Source organism: Phalaenopsis equestris, unplaced genomic scaffold (assembly GCF_001263595.1).
Source record: "Phalaenopsis equestris unplaced genomic scaffold, ASM126359v1 Scaffold235867, whole genome shotgun sequence".
Lineage (NCBI taxonomy): Eukaryota > Viridiplantae > Streptophyta > Magnoliopsida > Asparagales > Orchidaceae > Phalaenopsis > Phalaenopsis equestris.
This window is the reverse complement of record NW_018253723.1, coordinates 36,026-53,262: the sequence shown is the minus strand read 5'-3', so window position 1 is coordinate 53,262 and position 17,237 is coordinate 36,026. Positions and strand designations below refer to the sequence as shown.

The 17,237-nt window shown below is 34.8% G+C and overlaps 1 protein-coding gene across 1 annotated transcript in view; it reads right to left on the bottom strand.

Moving 5' to 3' along the window:
• Positions 1 to 5,594: 5,594 nt before the first annotated feature.
• The window catches only part of LOC110039219 (ER membrane protein complex subunit 7 homolog), a 29,059-nt gene continuing 17,416 nt past the window's right edge, over positions 5,595 to 17,237 (bottom strand). Inside the window, exons 3-7 of the mRNA XM_020744211.1 lie at positions 13,274 to 13,382; positions 12,705 to 12,768; positions 12,513 to 12,629; positions 12,330 to 12,438; positions 5,595 to 5,809 (exon numbers count right to left, since the gene is read on the bottom strand). Of these exons, the coding sequence (XP_020599870.1) occupies positions 5,715 to 5,809; positions 12,330 to 12,438; positions 12,513 to 12,629; positions 12,705 to 12,768; positions 13,274 to 13,382 (494 nt within the window). The 3' untranslated portion in view covers positions 5,595 to 5,714. The remainder of the gene's footprint in view (positions 5,810 to 12,329; positions 12,439 to 12,512; positions 12,630 to 12,704; positions 12,769 to 13,273; positions 13,383 to 17,237) is intronic.

Here is a 17,237-nt window from a genome sequence, read left to right as displayed (position 1 = left end):
GGAGTCCCCATAGGATTGTTTGGCATTAGAGTCAACCCTCTGGGTGTTGGTCTTGAGCTGGTGCATACACTGTCACTCACTTGCACATTAAATCCCACTCACAACCCTGAACCCAAATTTGTTGACTTTGATTCATGATCTTTTGGGAGACTCATGTAGATGGTCCCCTAGATGGTCCCCTAAACTGGTCCCCTAAACCCACTAGCCCTAGGTTAGGTTTTAGATAAGACCAGTACATAGAAGACCCAAATGGAGACTCCATTGGTTCTTAGCTCAAATAGGTTGGTTGTCACCTCAATTTCACCAAAATACCTAACATAGCCTTTTGCCCCCCAAATCTACCCAATTTATCAAAACAACCCAAACCTTAAGTTTGACCAAAATTCTTAATTTCACCCAAAATACTCAAATTTGTCCAAAAATCATTTCAAACCATTTGAAACCACCAAAGTTGTGCAAAACCTCCTCAAATTGCCAAAATTACCAAAATACCCTTTAAATTGCTAAAATTACCAAAATACCCTTGGTGGCCCAAATTTTCCCAAAACCCCCAAAATCACTTCAAATGTCCCCAAAATCAATTTGAAACATTTCATTGAGCTCAATTTGGCCAATTTGACAAACTTTAGCTAAAAACCCCAAATTGCCTTTATGAGCTATGGACCGATTACCCCAATTCACCCCTAATGTCCACCAATTTGATCTCAATTTCCCTCAATTTTAATTCTAAGCTCAAATTCATCATGTCCAAGCTTGATTTAAATCAAATCCAAGCCCAATTGACCCACATTGGAATCCAATTTCAACCCAAATCAAAAAGCCCCAATTGGACCCAAAAATCAAAATCTCACTAAATTGAACCCCAAATTTATCCAATTGCCCAATTTTAGCGTCATAAACTCTTGAAAACATTTTCCCATATCAAATTGAACCTTTAATAGGCCTTGTTCAAGCCTCAATTTCACTCAAAATCAGCTTAGTCCAAAATCCCCAATTTTTCCCCAATCTAGTAATGTCTCCAAATATCACCAAATTGAATGCCCAAATCCCAAAATTGACACCCAATTAATGCTGATAATTCTTCATAACATCCCCCTAGACCATTTTGGATTATCATATTTTTATGTCCTGAAGAGAAATTCTCGTGCTCTAGCCTAACATAAACCCAAGTTTTTTTTTTTGTTTTTGTTTCAGTGGTTGTCTAGCACCGTCAGCTATTCCTTCAAATTGAACCTCTAATTCCTTCAAATTGAACCTCTAAATCAATTCAAAAACACTCCAAATCTTTTCTAAACTCTTTATGACAATCATTTACACCAAGTTGCTCAATCAATTGAGTTCAATGTCATGGCTAGCCAAACCTCAAGCCAATTTGACCCAAATTGAACTCATGCACCAAAATTGACCAAGCCATGCCAAATTGATCAAGCCAAAACTTCTACAACCATCAAGTACACCCTAGTGACTAGACTAGACTCACCTAGCCCTAGACTCACCTAGCCCACCCTAAACCTAGCCCACCCTAAATGAGCTATGGACCAATGATCCCTTGATTTAAGGGATTTCACCCATGTTTGGCCTAAACTTGAAATATCTTCCTCATCATTGTTTACCCTTAGGGGTTAATCATAATTAGCCACCCCTAGACCTCCCTGAGCTAAGAAATGACTGAACCCTAGCCAGCCACCACTTCAGCCACCGGAAACAACCAACCCAAGGGATTCCCCATTGGCTAAAACCCAAATTTAAACTCACCTAAGCTGGCTAAGTATGATTGGCCACTAGGGCTCTTCATCCCTCCACCGTTACTATTTTGCACCCATCAATTGCCCCTGGTGGCCACCCCAAGCTCTTCTATTTAAACAGCCCCCTTCACGGACAAAAGAGACATTATCAAAATCCTTGGGGAAACTCGGCCAAAATCTCACCAAAGACTCTCCAAGAACTCCTAAGCTTAAGCCAATCATTTTCCCCCTTTGGTTCACCTCGTGAGAGCCCCATTTTGAGCTTAAAATTTCGGCTCGAACCAGGATAGAGTTCTCCACACCTCACAGTACACTAAACTCTAATTAACTGTGCCCAGACCATCACCAGAGTGAGAGGAGTTGATTCCCCACAAAAGCCTCATCACAGAGAACCATTACAGAGGAGTTGATTCCCCACAAAAGCCTCATCACAGAAAACCACTAGCATAGACTTTGATCAACACCTGAAATTGGCCTTGGTCGAAATCACACATAGACAATTCACCACAGCCCAGAACTTCATCTGGAGGTTCGTTGGACTCAATGAAAGCTACTACAACCATTTGATTGAGGCCTCCCCTCTCAGAAAAAGGTATTAAGACCTAGCAAAAGATGCAGCTCAACCGAGGCGACGATCCGACCAAGCAAATGGGACGGGAAAGAAGTAAGACTTGAGTAAGACGATATTACATCAAAAATCAACCAACTTCTATTTTCCCTTGCCTTTTTGATAAAGTCCAACTCCTCTCAATTCCTTAAAGGTTTTCTTATAAGAAACCTTATTATATCGGTTGAAATTGGAAATTAAGTCATTCATCATGTCATTGCTTGGAGACCGAACGAAAGTCTGCCAAGCCAAAAGCTAGCCAAAGAAAGACAGGAAGGAATGAAGGAATCATCACCACTGACACCCTATATATAGGGAATGCTAGCATGAAATTAAGGGAGTTCAAATATTGTTATCTTAATTAACATAAATGTAATTTTTTTTTCTTTAGGACTCTCCTGTTCTTATCGCAGCTTGTTGCTTTAAGGAAGCAAGAGAATCGAAAAAAATTATGTATGCCCAAAAAAGTGTCCTCAAGAATCTCATGATTATTTTTGAGTTCAGATATATATGGACAACGAAGCAGAGAATTAAGAGACCTTACGTGTCCAACCGAACGAAATCCTACCGAGTTGAAAACTATAAAAGCACCAAAGAATAAAAATGACTAAGTCAAGAATCAATGAAGACCAAAACAAGACTAGTATCCAACCATCACAAGGAAAGCGTTCGATCAAAGTTCCTCTCCCTTTCTGGCCTCAACCAGACAAATACAACAAAAAGCAAACCAAAAAATCCCCAAGATATCACCTAAGGCCAATCAACCTAATATGCTTGATTGACCGGAAGCGTTAACTGGCCAACTTATCCCAATGGCCACCCGACCACTCCAACCAACGTTTGATCGCCTAATCCAACCAAAATTTGACCAAAGCAGTCCAGCCGACTGGTAACTATGCCAAACTGACAAAGTAGAACAAGAGTAGTTCGAAGGCCAACTCCGCTAGTCGATAAGCTAAAGAGAGATAGTGACCGATGAACAAGATATCAAAATGTCCTATAATACCCCTTTTTAGGTGTAACATTGTAATTTTACCTTGTATCCTCCTATCATCCATAAATAGAACCCTTTCATGTTTTGTGACTTTTGATCTCCTCTATGTAACCTAACCATTTGATAAAACAAAAGAGATCATAGAGCCTGAGAATGTCCCATTTTGGCTTTCAGGGCGTAGTCCCTAGTACTCTCTCCCTCCTTTCTTTTGCTCTCTCTATTTCCCCCTCTTGGTTCCCAACACTCTCTTGGCTGTGATTCACAGGATAAATTTGAATTCAACAAATATAAATAAAATTGCAAAGGAGACCACAAGGCTTAACAATGAAATGAATAACACTCAAAGCCTTTATATAAAGGACAAAATTAAAACCAAATCTGTAATAAAAAAAACAATACCTTAATTGAAATCAACTTGGATAATGTGACTGTCCTCCCCAATTTGACATTTCAAATCCCCAAAATAGTCAGCTTCTCACCCCTCACAAAAATTTGAAAAACTATCAACCAAACTTGTTGCAGAAAATTTTGTTAAGTCTTTCTATGCAACTTCTGTTATTTTTTTTTTGTTTTCTAAAATTTTATAATTAAATCTATAAAAATGTATATCAAGTTAAATTTATAATCATAAATTTATAACCTTAAATTTATTAACATGAACTACAGTCAAGCAATTGCAGTGTGCTCACCACCTTGATGAGTTAGAGCTCTAAAACTTACTTAAATTTACTAAATTATACTTTACTTTCTATGCAAAAAAAATGTCTCAATTTAAACCTATAAATAAAAAGTAAACAATAAGCTTAACACAATACTACATACTAATGTAACAATAATCTATCTATTAAATCCTAATTTGTCAATGTATCACACCCAAGAAATAGAGTGTAAGTCAGACGAGAGAGAGAGAGAGAGGGGGGGGGGGGGGGGGGGGAGAGTAGGAGAACTCGACAATAACGAATAATAATTTGTCATGTCTTATTCATGAAATAATCTCCCAACTTATAGGGGAGAGAGTATATCATCATGATGATACATTTTTGTCCGTACTTTAAAGTGGGGTTATACATGATATTCTTAGTATTTTACATATATGAGCCTATCTCTCGACTGCCCTTTGGCTCGATCGACTAAGCTTAATTAACTGAGCCGGCAAGATCCACTCAGTGGATCTGAGATTGGCTTAGTTGGTTGTTTGGTCGATATGGGTCGGACAATTGAATTGACATGGTTGTTGATGCTTGATTTCTTATGGGAAGCCTCTGGGTGTCCCTAGTATGGTTAGAGATACTAAGGAACTAGATCTTCTCTTAAATCGATTGTCTTATGACAATTGGACCGGGCAATCTTTTGTCTCGTTTTTAAATGAGTGGCTCATTTTATTGTCTTTTCATCATCTTTCATCTATCCCTTGGTTCAGTCGGCTTAGGCCTTGTTGACTTGGCTCAGACAGCTTCACTCGATCAAATAAATATGTCCCATGATCACATATCAATTGTCCCTCCTACATCATACTCTTTTCTTTTGGACTGTTACATCTCATCGTATCACCGTTATCACATTTTTTATGTAAATGTTTTTATTCCCCAATTCTTCTTAAAAAATAATGCTGCGATAAGAATACGAGAATTTAATGCAAAAAACAGATCACATTTATTTTTAATCAATCATTCCATAATTAAACTCCATTGATTTTGGCACCTTTTATTCCTATAATAATTAAGGTATGACAAGACTTTACATTACATGTTTTCTCTGCGTCCTTTTGGTTTAAATCAGCATAATGGTGAAGGTGAAGTTGGCCTCCTTTGAATGGACCTACATGGATAAATTTGTCACTTTGCTTTTGGACTCGAAGGATGGAGATGAAGAAGAGAATTGTGGAAACAATGGGGCATTCACAAATGTATGGCTCGCCCTCAACTTCATTTGCATAAGATAAAGACATACATCCAATATTAATTAATAAAAGATAAGAGAAAATAAAGCTTGTTTTAGTCACACCATAAAACATTAAGGACTTCATAAATGGAGACATACAAAAATACAAATAACAACTAGTCTAACACCTTAAGAACAAAATATAGACCTATCAAAAAATTTAAACTCCAATAATTTCCAAACACTAGCATCAAATAAATGAAAGTAAAACGCAAAAAAAAAAAAGCAAGTATTCAAATTTCATTATAAAGACAGCATGGTATGTAAACTTTCAATTGCAAATGATGGTAAAAACAATCTGCCGTGAAAAACTTATGAAATAGGGGATCGTGTATCTATATCTGCTACAACTAGCACAGCATTACCACAGTAGTTTTAAAAAAAAGAAGCAAATTCCGATTTATTACACATGAATTACTTGGGCTGTTTATGAACCACTGCTCCTTCCAGACAGTAAGTTGGAGAGAGATGGGACGCCTTGGTTCCTCATTTCTTCCTGAGCACGCCTCATTTCTTCCGGATCTGGATGTGAAAATTAGTCAGAATAAAGAAACGCATCGAAATGTAAGTTTATATTATAAGTTATCATTGAAATGTAAGTTTATATTATAAGTTATCAAAGTTAATTCATGTATAATCCTAAATAACAGCATTTACAGGCTTCATATAAACTCTTACAACCTCACAGAAATCCTGAAACAAATGATCTTTTTTAAAATAAAAAAACTCGGCCTAAAGGATACACAGATGTTAGTTTGATAGAACCCCTCGTAGATTAAAAAACTACACAACCGGTTATTGCACCTTGATGGAAGAAAATCAGTTGGAGAAGAAAACATTAGTCGGTAAGCTAAAGCTAAATTTAGAGCAATGGCTGCCAGAATTTGAAATTTATTATTAATTAAAATCATTCCAAATAACTAGGAAATAAAATAAGAAGAAACAATGAAGTTATATTGCAACAACAAATCCATCAACAGCGTTGAACACATTCCAGCCTATGCTGCATAGATACACAAACACACGTCAGACACATTATTATAATACAAACACAGGAACACAGGACACTTTTATTATTGAAAATACACAAACACACGTCAGACACATTATTATAATAAAGATTTTTAAAAAATACATTAAATTAAATAAATAGAATATTAAGAATAATTAAAACAACAACAACAACAAAACCTTTATCCCACTAAAAGGGCCGTTTGGGGCAGCTTATAAGTGCGGGCGGCGTTTTCAAAACGTCACTACACTGTTTGTTTTTTGCGTTTGCGGGACTTATCGGAAAACAACGTTCCCATTTTGTTAATAGATGGGGTTGTGGGATCGACACCGCAACCCTCGTCTTGAATCCGCGTCGAGCGGATTAATTCCTCCGCTGCCCTTTCCGTCGTCCCTCGCCTCTCTCCCTAATCTCGACGTTCGACTGTACTGTTACAGAGATTCTGATGGCGGTAGCGACGATTTCTCGCCGGAGAGGATGGATGGCATTTACATCTTCAAGTAATCAAATTCGCAAGCTCACAGAACTAGCCAAGTCCCCTAATTCTATCTTCACGAGCTCAAATCTCACTCACACATTCCCTTTCCCAATCATCTTCTTCAACCAAAGCTTCATCCTCCTCATTTTCTTTGTCCACAAGCAATCGAATCCATGGATAAGAACTGCGTCTCCTCAGAGTACTTGAAATCTCGTCCTCAAATTCCAAATCCGTCAAACAATATAAATCAACAAGCAATTTCTACCGATGCGGAGAATGCCGATCTCACATCCATATTGAAGAAAGCGAGTTTGGAGGAGCTTCACACATTTTACAAGGCATTTCGTAGGGATCGATCAAACACCAATCATCAATTTCTTGAGCTCATCAAGGAAGAGAACCGAAGCTGTCTCCTCACATTCAATTGCCATAAGTTATATCACACTGCAAACTTATCATTTAAAAACTTAAAAACTTCTCTTAACATAGGTTAGTCAAATTGAACTTTTTGTTATTATTCTTATTGTTCGCAAGTTATATCACACTGCTGAAACTGATCTTTTTATCTGTTGAAATGAGATTCAAAATTTGGAATTGTAGCAAACTTTTCTTTAGTTGTTATTATGCATCCAAGCTCCAGGTGTGAAGCAGAAAATAGGTCTGTAACTAGCTCTTATTTCAAGTTTTATCGAGTTGAAGATTGATTTTTCAATGGTTAGTATATGTTTTTAAATAAACAATAATGCCAAATTTCTATTATATACTGAGGCATTTACATACATACCACCCAATTCTTATATATTTACATTATATGACACCTAAACTTTACGTTTTATATTTATGCCGCCCAAATCTTTGAGATCACATAAAATGAAATGCACTTTTTCATCCATAGATTGGGTGGCATGTATGTACAAATTGAAATTTAGTTTTCTTAATTTTCTTTGAAGGCCCAAAACATTATGATTTCTTTTTCAAATTAGCCATACATGTAAATTTCCACTTTCTGCGTGAAAAGAGAAACCTTTTGCTGTTATGAGTATAGTTAATTTTTTATTATTATTATTATATATTGTTGTATCTTTCTAGGATATTGTTTTATGGATGCAAAATTTTGGACGTGCAATTCTATTTGTTTTTGGAATTTGCTTTCTTGATCAAGTGTTTTTGGAATTTGCTTTCTTGTATCCTACAAATATTGTGACAAAAGTGGTTTCTAATGGCTCTGATAGAAGTTGGAAATCCTGGAAAAAAAAGAATTAAGGAAAAAAAAAGTATTGAGGAAAAAAGGGAAACTTTTGTGTTTTAGGTGAAATTTTTGGTTTAAGATGATGCGTTCATTTGTATAGTTGTTAGAATCATATTATCAGTTATCTAGATTCTCATGCTTAATTAAAAATGATAGGAAAAAAGAAATGGTCATTTATCTAGAACTAGCTGCAAATCAATTGTTTTCCAAATGCAGAAACCAAACAGCTAGATAATTTATTCAGACCAGAGGCAGAATTGTCATTTATCCAGAAACAGTTGCAAATTAGTTATTTTCCAAACGCACAAACCAAACAGTCAGTCAACTTATCTGGATCAGTTGCTGATTAGCAGCTTATCAGGATAAGCTGTTTATCTGAATAAGCTGGATAAGCTGCAGCTATCCCAAATAAACCCTAAGTCGGGTCGACTACATGAATCATTTTTCTCCATTACCTCCTATTTAGTGCATATTTTCATTTAATCCTAATTAATTAAGACCATTGTTTATACAATATGCCCAAGTCATCCTAGGTCTACCTCTATCTTTTTTAACATAAGTCGAATCTAAAACATCTACTATTCTAATCGGATCATCAGATGGTCGACGTTTAATTTGACCAAACCATCTAAGGCGACTCTCTAATTTTGTCCGTCACTGGAGCTACACGAACCTATCGCAGATATATTCATTTCGCATTTTGTCTCCAAGTGTAAAGCAACTCATCCACCTAATCATTCTCATCTCAGCAACACCTAACTTAGTTTTACGCTTCTATTTTAAAGGCCAACATTTAACGCCATACAACATTGCCGGTCTCACCACCATCTTATAAAATTTTCCTTTCAGTCTAAGAGATACTTTTTTATCACACAATAGGCTTGAAGCATTCCTCCACTTCAACCAACCAACTTGAATTCTACTAATAACAACCCCATCAATATCACCATCATTTTGAATAATATACCCAAGATAACTAAAGCATTCACACCTTTTAATAATTTGATCACCCATAGTTACATTTCTGTCAATAGAGCTACTACTACTAAAATTACATCTCATGTATTCAGTTTTAGTTCTACTCAAATGAAAGCCTTTAGACTCCAAAGTAGACCTCCATAATTCAAGTTTTTCTTGAGCTTTTTCTCTTGTCTTATCCACGAGAAGGATATCATCAACAAAAAGCATACACCAAGGTACATCCTCCTGTAAGTGTCCAGTAAGACCATCCATAACTAAAGCAAAAAGATATGGGCTTAAAGTCGATAGCTGATGTAAATCAACAAAAATAAGAAAATTATTTTGTTAATCCTCCTTCTGTTCGAGCACAAGTAACAGTTCTTGTATACATATCTTTAATGACTTGAATATAAGTCATATCAACACCTTTCTTCTCAAGAACTCTCCAAAAGAATATCTCTCAGAAGACCATAACAACGCGAAATGCCAGCTCAACAAAGCAATTGATGAACCGCTCAAACTCCTTTGCAAGGAAAAAAAAGGGAAAACATGCCAAAAAAAATGCTTTAAGCTTTAAATAAAAAATATTTATTTTTTTAATTATAATTATTATAAGCATGCAAACATAAGTGGGGTTGGCTACATGAATTCGTTTTCTCCAATGTGTCCTCATTGTGTTTTATTGAGTGTCATATATTCATTTAATTCTAACAAATTAAAATTATTTTTTATAAAATATGCCCAAGTCTTTCTAAGTCTGCCTCAGCCTTTCTTAACAGAGTCAAATCTAAAAAATCAACTCTCCTAACCGAATCATCAGATGGTTGACATTAATGTGACCAAAACAACTAAGATGACTCTCTCTAATTGTGTCTGCCACTGGAGCTACACCGACCCTATCATGGATATATTCATTTCGCATTTTGTCTCTAAGTGTAAAGTCACTCATCCGCCTAAGCATTCTCATCTTGGCAACACTTAACTTAATTTTATGCTTCTCTCATAAAGGCCAGCATTCTGCGCCATAGAGCATTGCAAGTCTCACCACCATCTTATAAAATTTTCCTCTCAGTCTAAGCTGTACTTTTCTATCACACAATAGACCCGAAACATTCCTTCACTTAAACCAACTTGAATTGTATTAATTTTATTTGTGTCTTTTAGGTGCCCCTATCTAATTTTATGAAAATGATTCCTATTATTTTTTATTTAACAACTCCACATCTTAAAATTCAAAACTAATAATCCTAATAATCGATGTTGAGTATTTGTTGAGTATTTAAATTCTCACTTCGAATGACCTTACAATCTTTACATTCTCAATAATCTCTCCTTCTAAAAGAAAAATAATCAATTTGTATTTTATTAGATTCATTCTTATTAGTAGTAATATGCTCATCTCTTTTCTTGAATAAAATATTAGCAATAACAAATCATGCGCTAAAGGAAAATCTAAAATGACTCTATCGTCTTCATTAATTACTCTAAAACCGTAACCACCACGAATATTTCTAAAATCTTCTATCGCTACTGACATATTCTTTTAAATCTCCTCCAATAAAAATACTTTCTTCAAAAGGTATAATTTGTATTATTCTTCTGGGTCATTCAAGAATTTTTCTTCAGAACCTATATCTAAACCTACTTCAGGAGTATAAGCACTTATATTATTAAAAATCTTAATATCAACAACAATCTTAAGGGCTATAATTCTATTTTCAATTCTAATATTTTTTACAAAATTATCATTCAAACTCTTATCTATAATTATACCTACACCATTTCTAATGTAACTCCTACATGAATATCAATACCTACACCATTTCTAATGTAACTCCTACATGAATGTCAAAAAAGTTTAAAACCTAAATTGTCAATCTCCGTAGCCTTTTCTCCAGCACATTTAGAGTTTGTTTGGGGCAGCTGCAGCTATTTGAAAAGGCAGTTGTGAAGCTGTTGTAGAAGAAACTATTTTTTAAAAAGTTGCGGAGACAACTACAAATTATTTTATTTTCAAAAAGTCAAACTACAGCTTTCTGACAACCACCACACTTCAACAGTTCAGACTGAAAAAATAGCTATCTACCATAGAAATTTCTCAAAATTAATAAAAAGACATTTTCTCAAATAGAACTGTGGTGGTTGTCTAAAAAGAAAGGCAGACAGAAAGTTGACCCAAATAGAACCTTAGTTTCTTAAATATATAAGATATTTATCTTTCTATGAATCATAATATCATCTAATTCTATTAATTTACCAGTAAGAGTACCTATATTTTATGATCCTATCCTAATATTAATTTCATGAAATAACTTTTTTACCCACGTCATTCAATGATGTGGGAACTCCTGTTTATTTGACACTACACTCAGGCGCCGTTATAGCGGCTCTTGCACAATTTTTACTGCATTCAAGTCATAGACTGTGTTGCTTTTAGGGTACACCCTAGCATCTACACAAGGATCAAAAAAATTCATGTCATGAGTTTTCGATAAATTTTACGCTGGTTGTATAGTATCTAACACAACCCACTACATTCACATCCGGGAATTGCGATCCGGTAATGACAGTGTTATATATATATATAATTCACAATTTTCATACAAGTGTGACCCTTTTTTTAATATTATTTAAATCAAACAAGTCGGGGCTGTGTCCAACATATGTCCGAAGCATTTCAAAGGAGTGTCCGTGTTCGGGGCATCTCAGACATTGCATAATTCCTTAATCTAGAGTTTTTGTGCCTCATAGATCCAAGTTCAACACAACATAACCAAACACATAGAAATCGATTAACGCTTCATTAAAAAAAAAACAAACTAAAATGTAAATTGATGTGTATCCCGTGTGTTCAAATAAAATAATAGTTGGCCAACATTCCGACCCAGCGAATACCAAGCTCTTCATTTCAAAATAATCTCTAAGTTAGGCTTGAAGAATATCTACGCCTCAATTTGAAAGGAGTTGAGAGGAGTGTTGGTAATCTAGTGATCCAACATCCAAGCTTGGCAATCCATGGGAAGTCAACTAGTGGGATTCTCTAGCATTCAATGTTAGCAATCCATGGCACTGAAATCTTTAAAAAGAATACACATTACCGCTCTATATTATATGAAAAACAAGAAACCGCCTTTATTTGTAAACTTTATGTCGAACTCTACACCTAGTCTTTTTATACATGCATTCACATTTAGCACATTTATATTGTTAAATCCGTTATGAAAATAGTGGATAACAGCCTATCTTTCCAAGATAAACACACAAATCTACCAGATATGAAGATATTGAAGAGATGCGTCACAAAACTGAAACATTTAGCAAGCATGAAAGGGTCAGCATATACCCATATTCTCCATCAACTTTGGCATGAGGAATACAACAAGGAACATGAAACCAAGCATCAAACCCATAGGGCTTTTCACGATAGACATTATGGAAAATGGCTCCCTCATCTACAAGAAAAATAACCAAATAAATAATCAGCACATAATAAATAGTTGACTTCTAAGCAAAAAATCTGGCATACCTCATAATACTGTTCCTCTCTTAGAGGTTCCAAAACCAACTCCTGTAGAACTTTCCTATTTTCAGTCAACGCTGCCTGGATTTTACCAGGATTCCTAGCACTGATATCAACACGAACCTGAAGAAATTACAAAGAATTTGCTCATGTTTTTTGTCATACCAAATTGAATATTTAATAGCAAGATGATCTTACAGGAGAAAATAAATAACCCATTGCAGCCACCTCAATCAGATGAGTACCAGCAGGGACATTGCAGCTTAAGCATGGAGTTCAAGAAACAATCGCTATTACAGGACATTGCAGCTTAAGCATGGAGTTCAAGAAACAACAAATCGCTATTACTAAAATTTTCATTTAAGAAAATAAATAAAATAAAATCCATCAAATGGATTATTTCCAAATTATCTACATTCCAATATTTGAAATGTAATTTTTTGTGATGAAATGCCGCCAAACTTTCCATTTTTTTTATATCCATCATGCCAGGTACATGGATTCCAAAACAGCTGATTGTTTAAGAATTTCTTATTGAATTCTCTGGATCTAGTAGTGATGAAACATGAGTAGGTGGGGGGGAGAAGATATGATTGTTGTTTTTCAAGATTTATTATAACAGGATAGTAAAACCCCGAATCAGAACAAGAAAAAAATAAGGTGTTAGAAAAAGACTGAGGAATTCTACTAATATTGCCAGATTCATGAAACATTATGGTCAATTTAATGGGAAATGAATAAATTAAGAAATAAAGTGACTAGGATACAATGAGAAGTAACCATCTGCTCTAACAAAAGTAGTAGTCCGACCACCATTAAGTATGACTTTGATGTTAGATAGTTTTGAGGATTGTCCAAAAACATTTGACCCAATACCTGTAAGAGAATTTGTTCAGACAAAGTATTAGAACAAACTCAAATATACAAGACCAAAACAGTACCAGAATAACATGAAAAATTATATTAAACAAAGATCTCTTTTCCATCGAAGGCAAGGATACAAAGAGTTGGTAACTAACGTAAATAAAAAAGAGTTGGCAAAATTCATGTATCTGAGCTTTGATCGTATCCATTTCTTAAGTTCCAATCTCACAAAGGAAAAAACTATGAATATATAATCACCAGAAACAAATGACACTAGTCCAAAATACCACATTCCTAATTATTTTCTCAAGCATAAAAGATCATTATAATCCAAAAAATCAGCCAGGCACCAAATTTATCACTCTAACATGAAGAACACAAATGAATCTGAAGGACAGAAGCGTAGATCTAAACTCTGTAGTATTAGTTCATGGATAAGTGACGAAATCTTCAGCATAGATTAAAAAAGTAAACAATACAGTTTAAAACTACGACAAATTTCTGCAGTCAGCAACTCTGGATTTAATCATGTGGTTGTACATTAGACCAACGAGAAACCCTGGCAGCCACAGTTATAGCGAATAACAGAAGAACTCCATAATTGATGGCAGCAATCTTCCTAATCAGGGTTTTCAGTATCAATTGATTAGTTTAATGAGTAGATTTATTTCTAATATAATCGCACAGTGGCGTCATTTATTTTCGATATTTTTTGAGACATCATCATCATTTTTATTCATTAGAGTTAACCCAACAATTTAAAGTTGGCTTTATGAATACTAGTTGAGTGTTGCCTAAGGTGTCAAATGTACTAGCACAACATATTTGTACATCTTCCCATGTTACCTCTAGTCTACTCTTATTCTTCCTATTCTAACGAATTTTACCTAAATGTCTTTTTGATCAACATATACACTTCATTGTATAAGCTCAAACCATCTGAGACTATTTCCACCACCTAATCTTTAATGTATGCTACTCCCGTCTAATTTCTCCAATCATCCAGCTTAACATTCATGTTTGTCTTCAAATTATGTAATCAAATGATTAAAAGAACCACCAGAGGTTCTTTAATTATTTAGATGGTAAACTATGATTAATATCCCTATTAAATCATTCAAAAATCAATTATAGAAGGGAAATTTCTCTTAGTTGCTCCAAGAATAAGCTCATCCCTTGTACTCTTTGTGCAGTTGTTGATATCACAGTAATTGGTTCATACAAGTCATCTTTACAACCTTCTCTTTACTAGCATAGCTCTATAATTCTACATTATCCAACCCCTCCTCCCCACTTCCATGCCATTAAAGTTCACCCTTAAAGATCTCAGTATGACTATTTTACACTTCCCAACCACTACAATCTATTGAAGTAACCTCCATTGTTTACATTCTTTTGCATCAAAGAAAATTCTCAACTCTTTCCTAACTTCTATTTCAAACAACATAAATAATACAACCATTGAAGTCCCATCATTTTTCTACTTTCAGTAAAAATTCATACGATTAGCCACCAAGTCTATCCCTCTATTGTTGCCACCCTGTTGACCGAAAAAGTTCAAAAATTATCAATTTATGCTTCTAAAGTACTCTACAAAAAACTACTCAATGCTTTCGAATAAACATGTTGACATTCAGACAAGCTCACTTTGTGACATGACTGAATGCTTCAAAGATTACTGAGAACGATGGACGACAATTAAAGCATTGCGTAAACCAAGGTCAAAATATATCGCATCGAGAAAAATCAACTATCACCTCTTTCATAAAACAAGCATAACTGACACGTCTGAAGCATTAAAATTATCTGAAGATGGGCCTCTGAATAGATTCGACAAATCATAATGAAGGCGGCGAATGTCACCACACAAAATGAACACGAACTATTTTGATCCTCATCAAAATAATTCAATCATCGTCTGTCTGCAAAACAAACTATACATGCATAACTAAATTATAAAATACATCTAAAATGGATACCCATATTGCTTGGGTTTCTGTACAAACGCAAAACACAAAATTTACCTGCATGGAGGGCCAATGACACACTTTGAAGCACATGAAAACAATGGATTTTGCGAGAAAATGCATGTGAGAAAATAAAAAGGGAGAAATCAAATTAGATCAAGTAAAAGTAAGTTTGATTTGTTTATTATTCAATAATTATAAACGCATATGTAAAGTAAAATCAAAAGCAGTATTAATCATTGAAGCTCAAATGAATTTGATTAAAATAAATTCAATATATATATATATATATATATATATTCAAATACAAATCCCAAATCGTCCTCTTGGCCGCTTCATACACTATAACCCGTTTCGTCCACAACCTCTCTTTAAAAATAGAAAAGAAAAAATGAAATAACTTAATGCTATCAAACCTCACTGATCTCTCAATTCACAAACAATCTCTCCCTCATGCTTCCCACTACTCTTAAGCGCAACTCATGAGATCCTAATCCTGCCTCTCAACTCCCGCATGCCAACCTTCTTCTTACTCTACGTACACTACTCATCTCTCTCCCTCGCATATCTCTCCCACCACCATAGAAACACACATACCTCAAACTCGCACATCTACTCCCCTCCGCCACCTCCCATAAAACCAACCCCCCCTTTACCACCATACCTACTTCGACCAGCCGAAGCCGAATACTTTGAACGCAACGCATTACCCTATCCCACACTCCTCACTCTCGTTCTCTTTGGGACACATGATGCTAAGAATTTGCATCTGCCATCCACGCACAAAACCCTTCAACCCAAGAACCTCATCCAACACTTTCGTCATCAAGCCCAACTCTCTACCTAGCCATGTCTCCACCTATTGATCCCCATGACATCAACATCTAAATCCCATAGTCCCCTTCTCCCTGCATCGAAATCCACATACCACACAAGAACCCTAGTTCGAGCCTTATGCAACACTCAAAAATCACATGCTCCCATTATCCCTTCATTGCTACTCCTTGTCTATCCCTTTATTTGTATCAAAACAATGAGCAAAGGATATTTTGTCGTCCCATCCCTCTTATAATATCTAATTGAGGGAAAAATAGTATCTCCAATCTTTCTCTCCATTATTTTTAACTCATCTTTTCACTCATCTCCTTTATCTCTAAGCATAGGAGGAAAAAACTATTTCTCCGTCTGTTGAGGGAAAAATAGTATCTCCAATCTTTCTCTCCAATATTTTTAACACATCTTTTCACTCATCTCCTTTATCTCAAAGCATAGGAGGAAAAAACTATTTCTCCGTCTACTCGAGAGCCCGTCACACTCTCTAACTCCCTTTCTCACTCTTTCACTAAATATATTTATATAATAATATTATATATAATACACTATATATATGTATATATATATACACCTAAACTTCAATTTCTAACCATGCGACTCATTACCTGTGCATGAAAATATTAAAATAGTGGTATTTTTAATATACTATGAATAATTTAGGTGGTATAAAAATAAACAATTAAATTTAGGTGTTGGATATGCAAAAACATAATAATCGTGTGGGTTTGTATGTAAATGCCTCAATAAATAAATAAGTTCATTCGAACAACATAGCTAGGGCTGTCAAAAAAGCCCGTTGTTCACGAACAGTTCGTGTTCGACTCGTTCGAAAGGAAACGAGACGAACGTAAATAAATTTTTTTCGTTTGGTTAGTTAAATGAATCAAACACAAACAGTGATGTCTTCGTTCTTGTTTGAATTGTTATTGTTCGAAAATATAAAATAATTTAAAATAATTATGTATAAAAAATTTATGATATTTTGAAAAATTAAATTTTATAAATTATAATATATAATAAATTAATAATAATAATATATTAATATATTATATTAGTAATATACTAA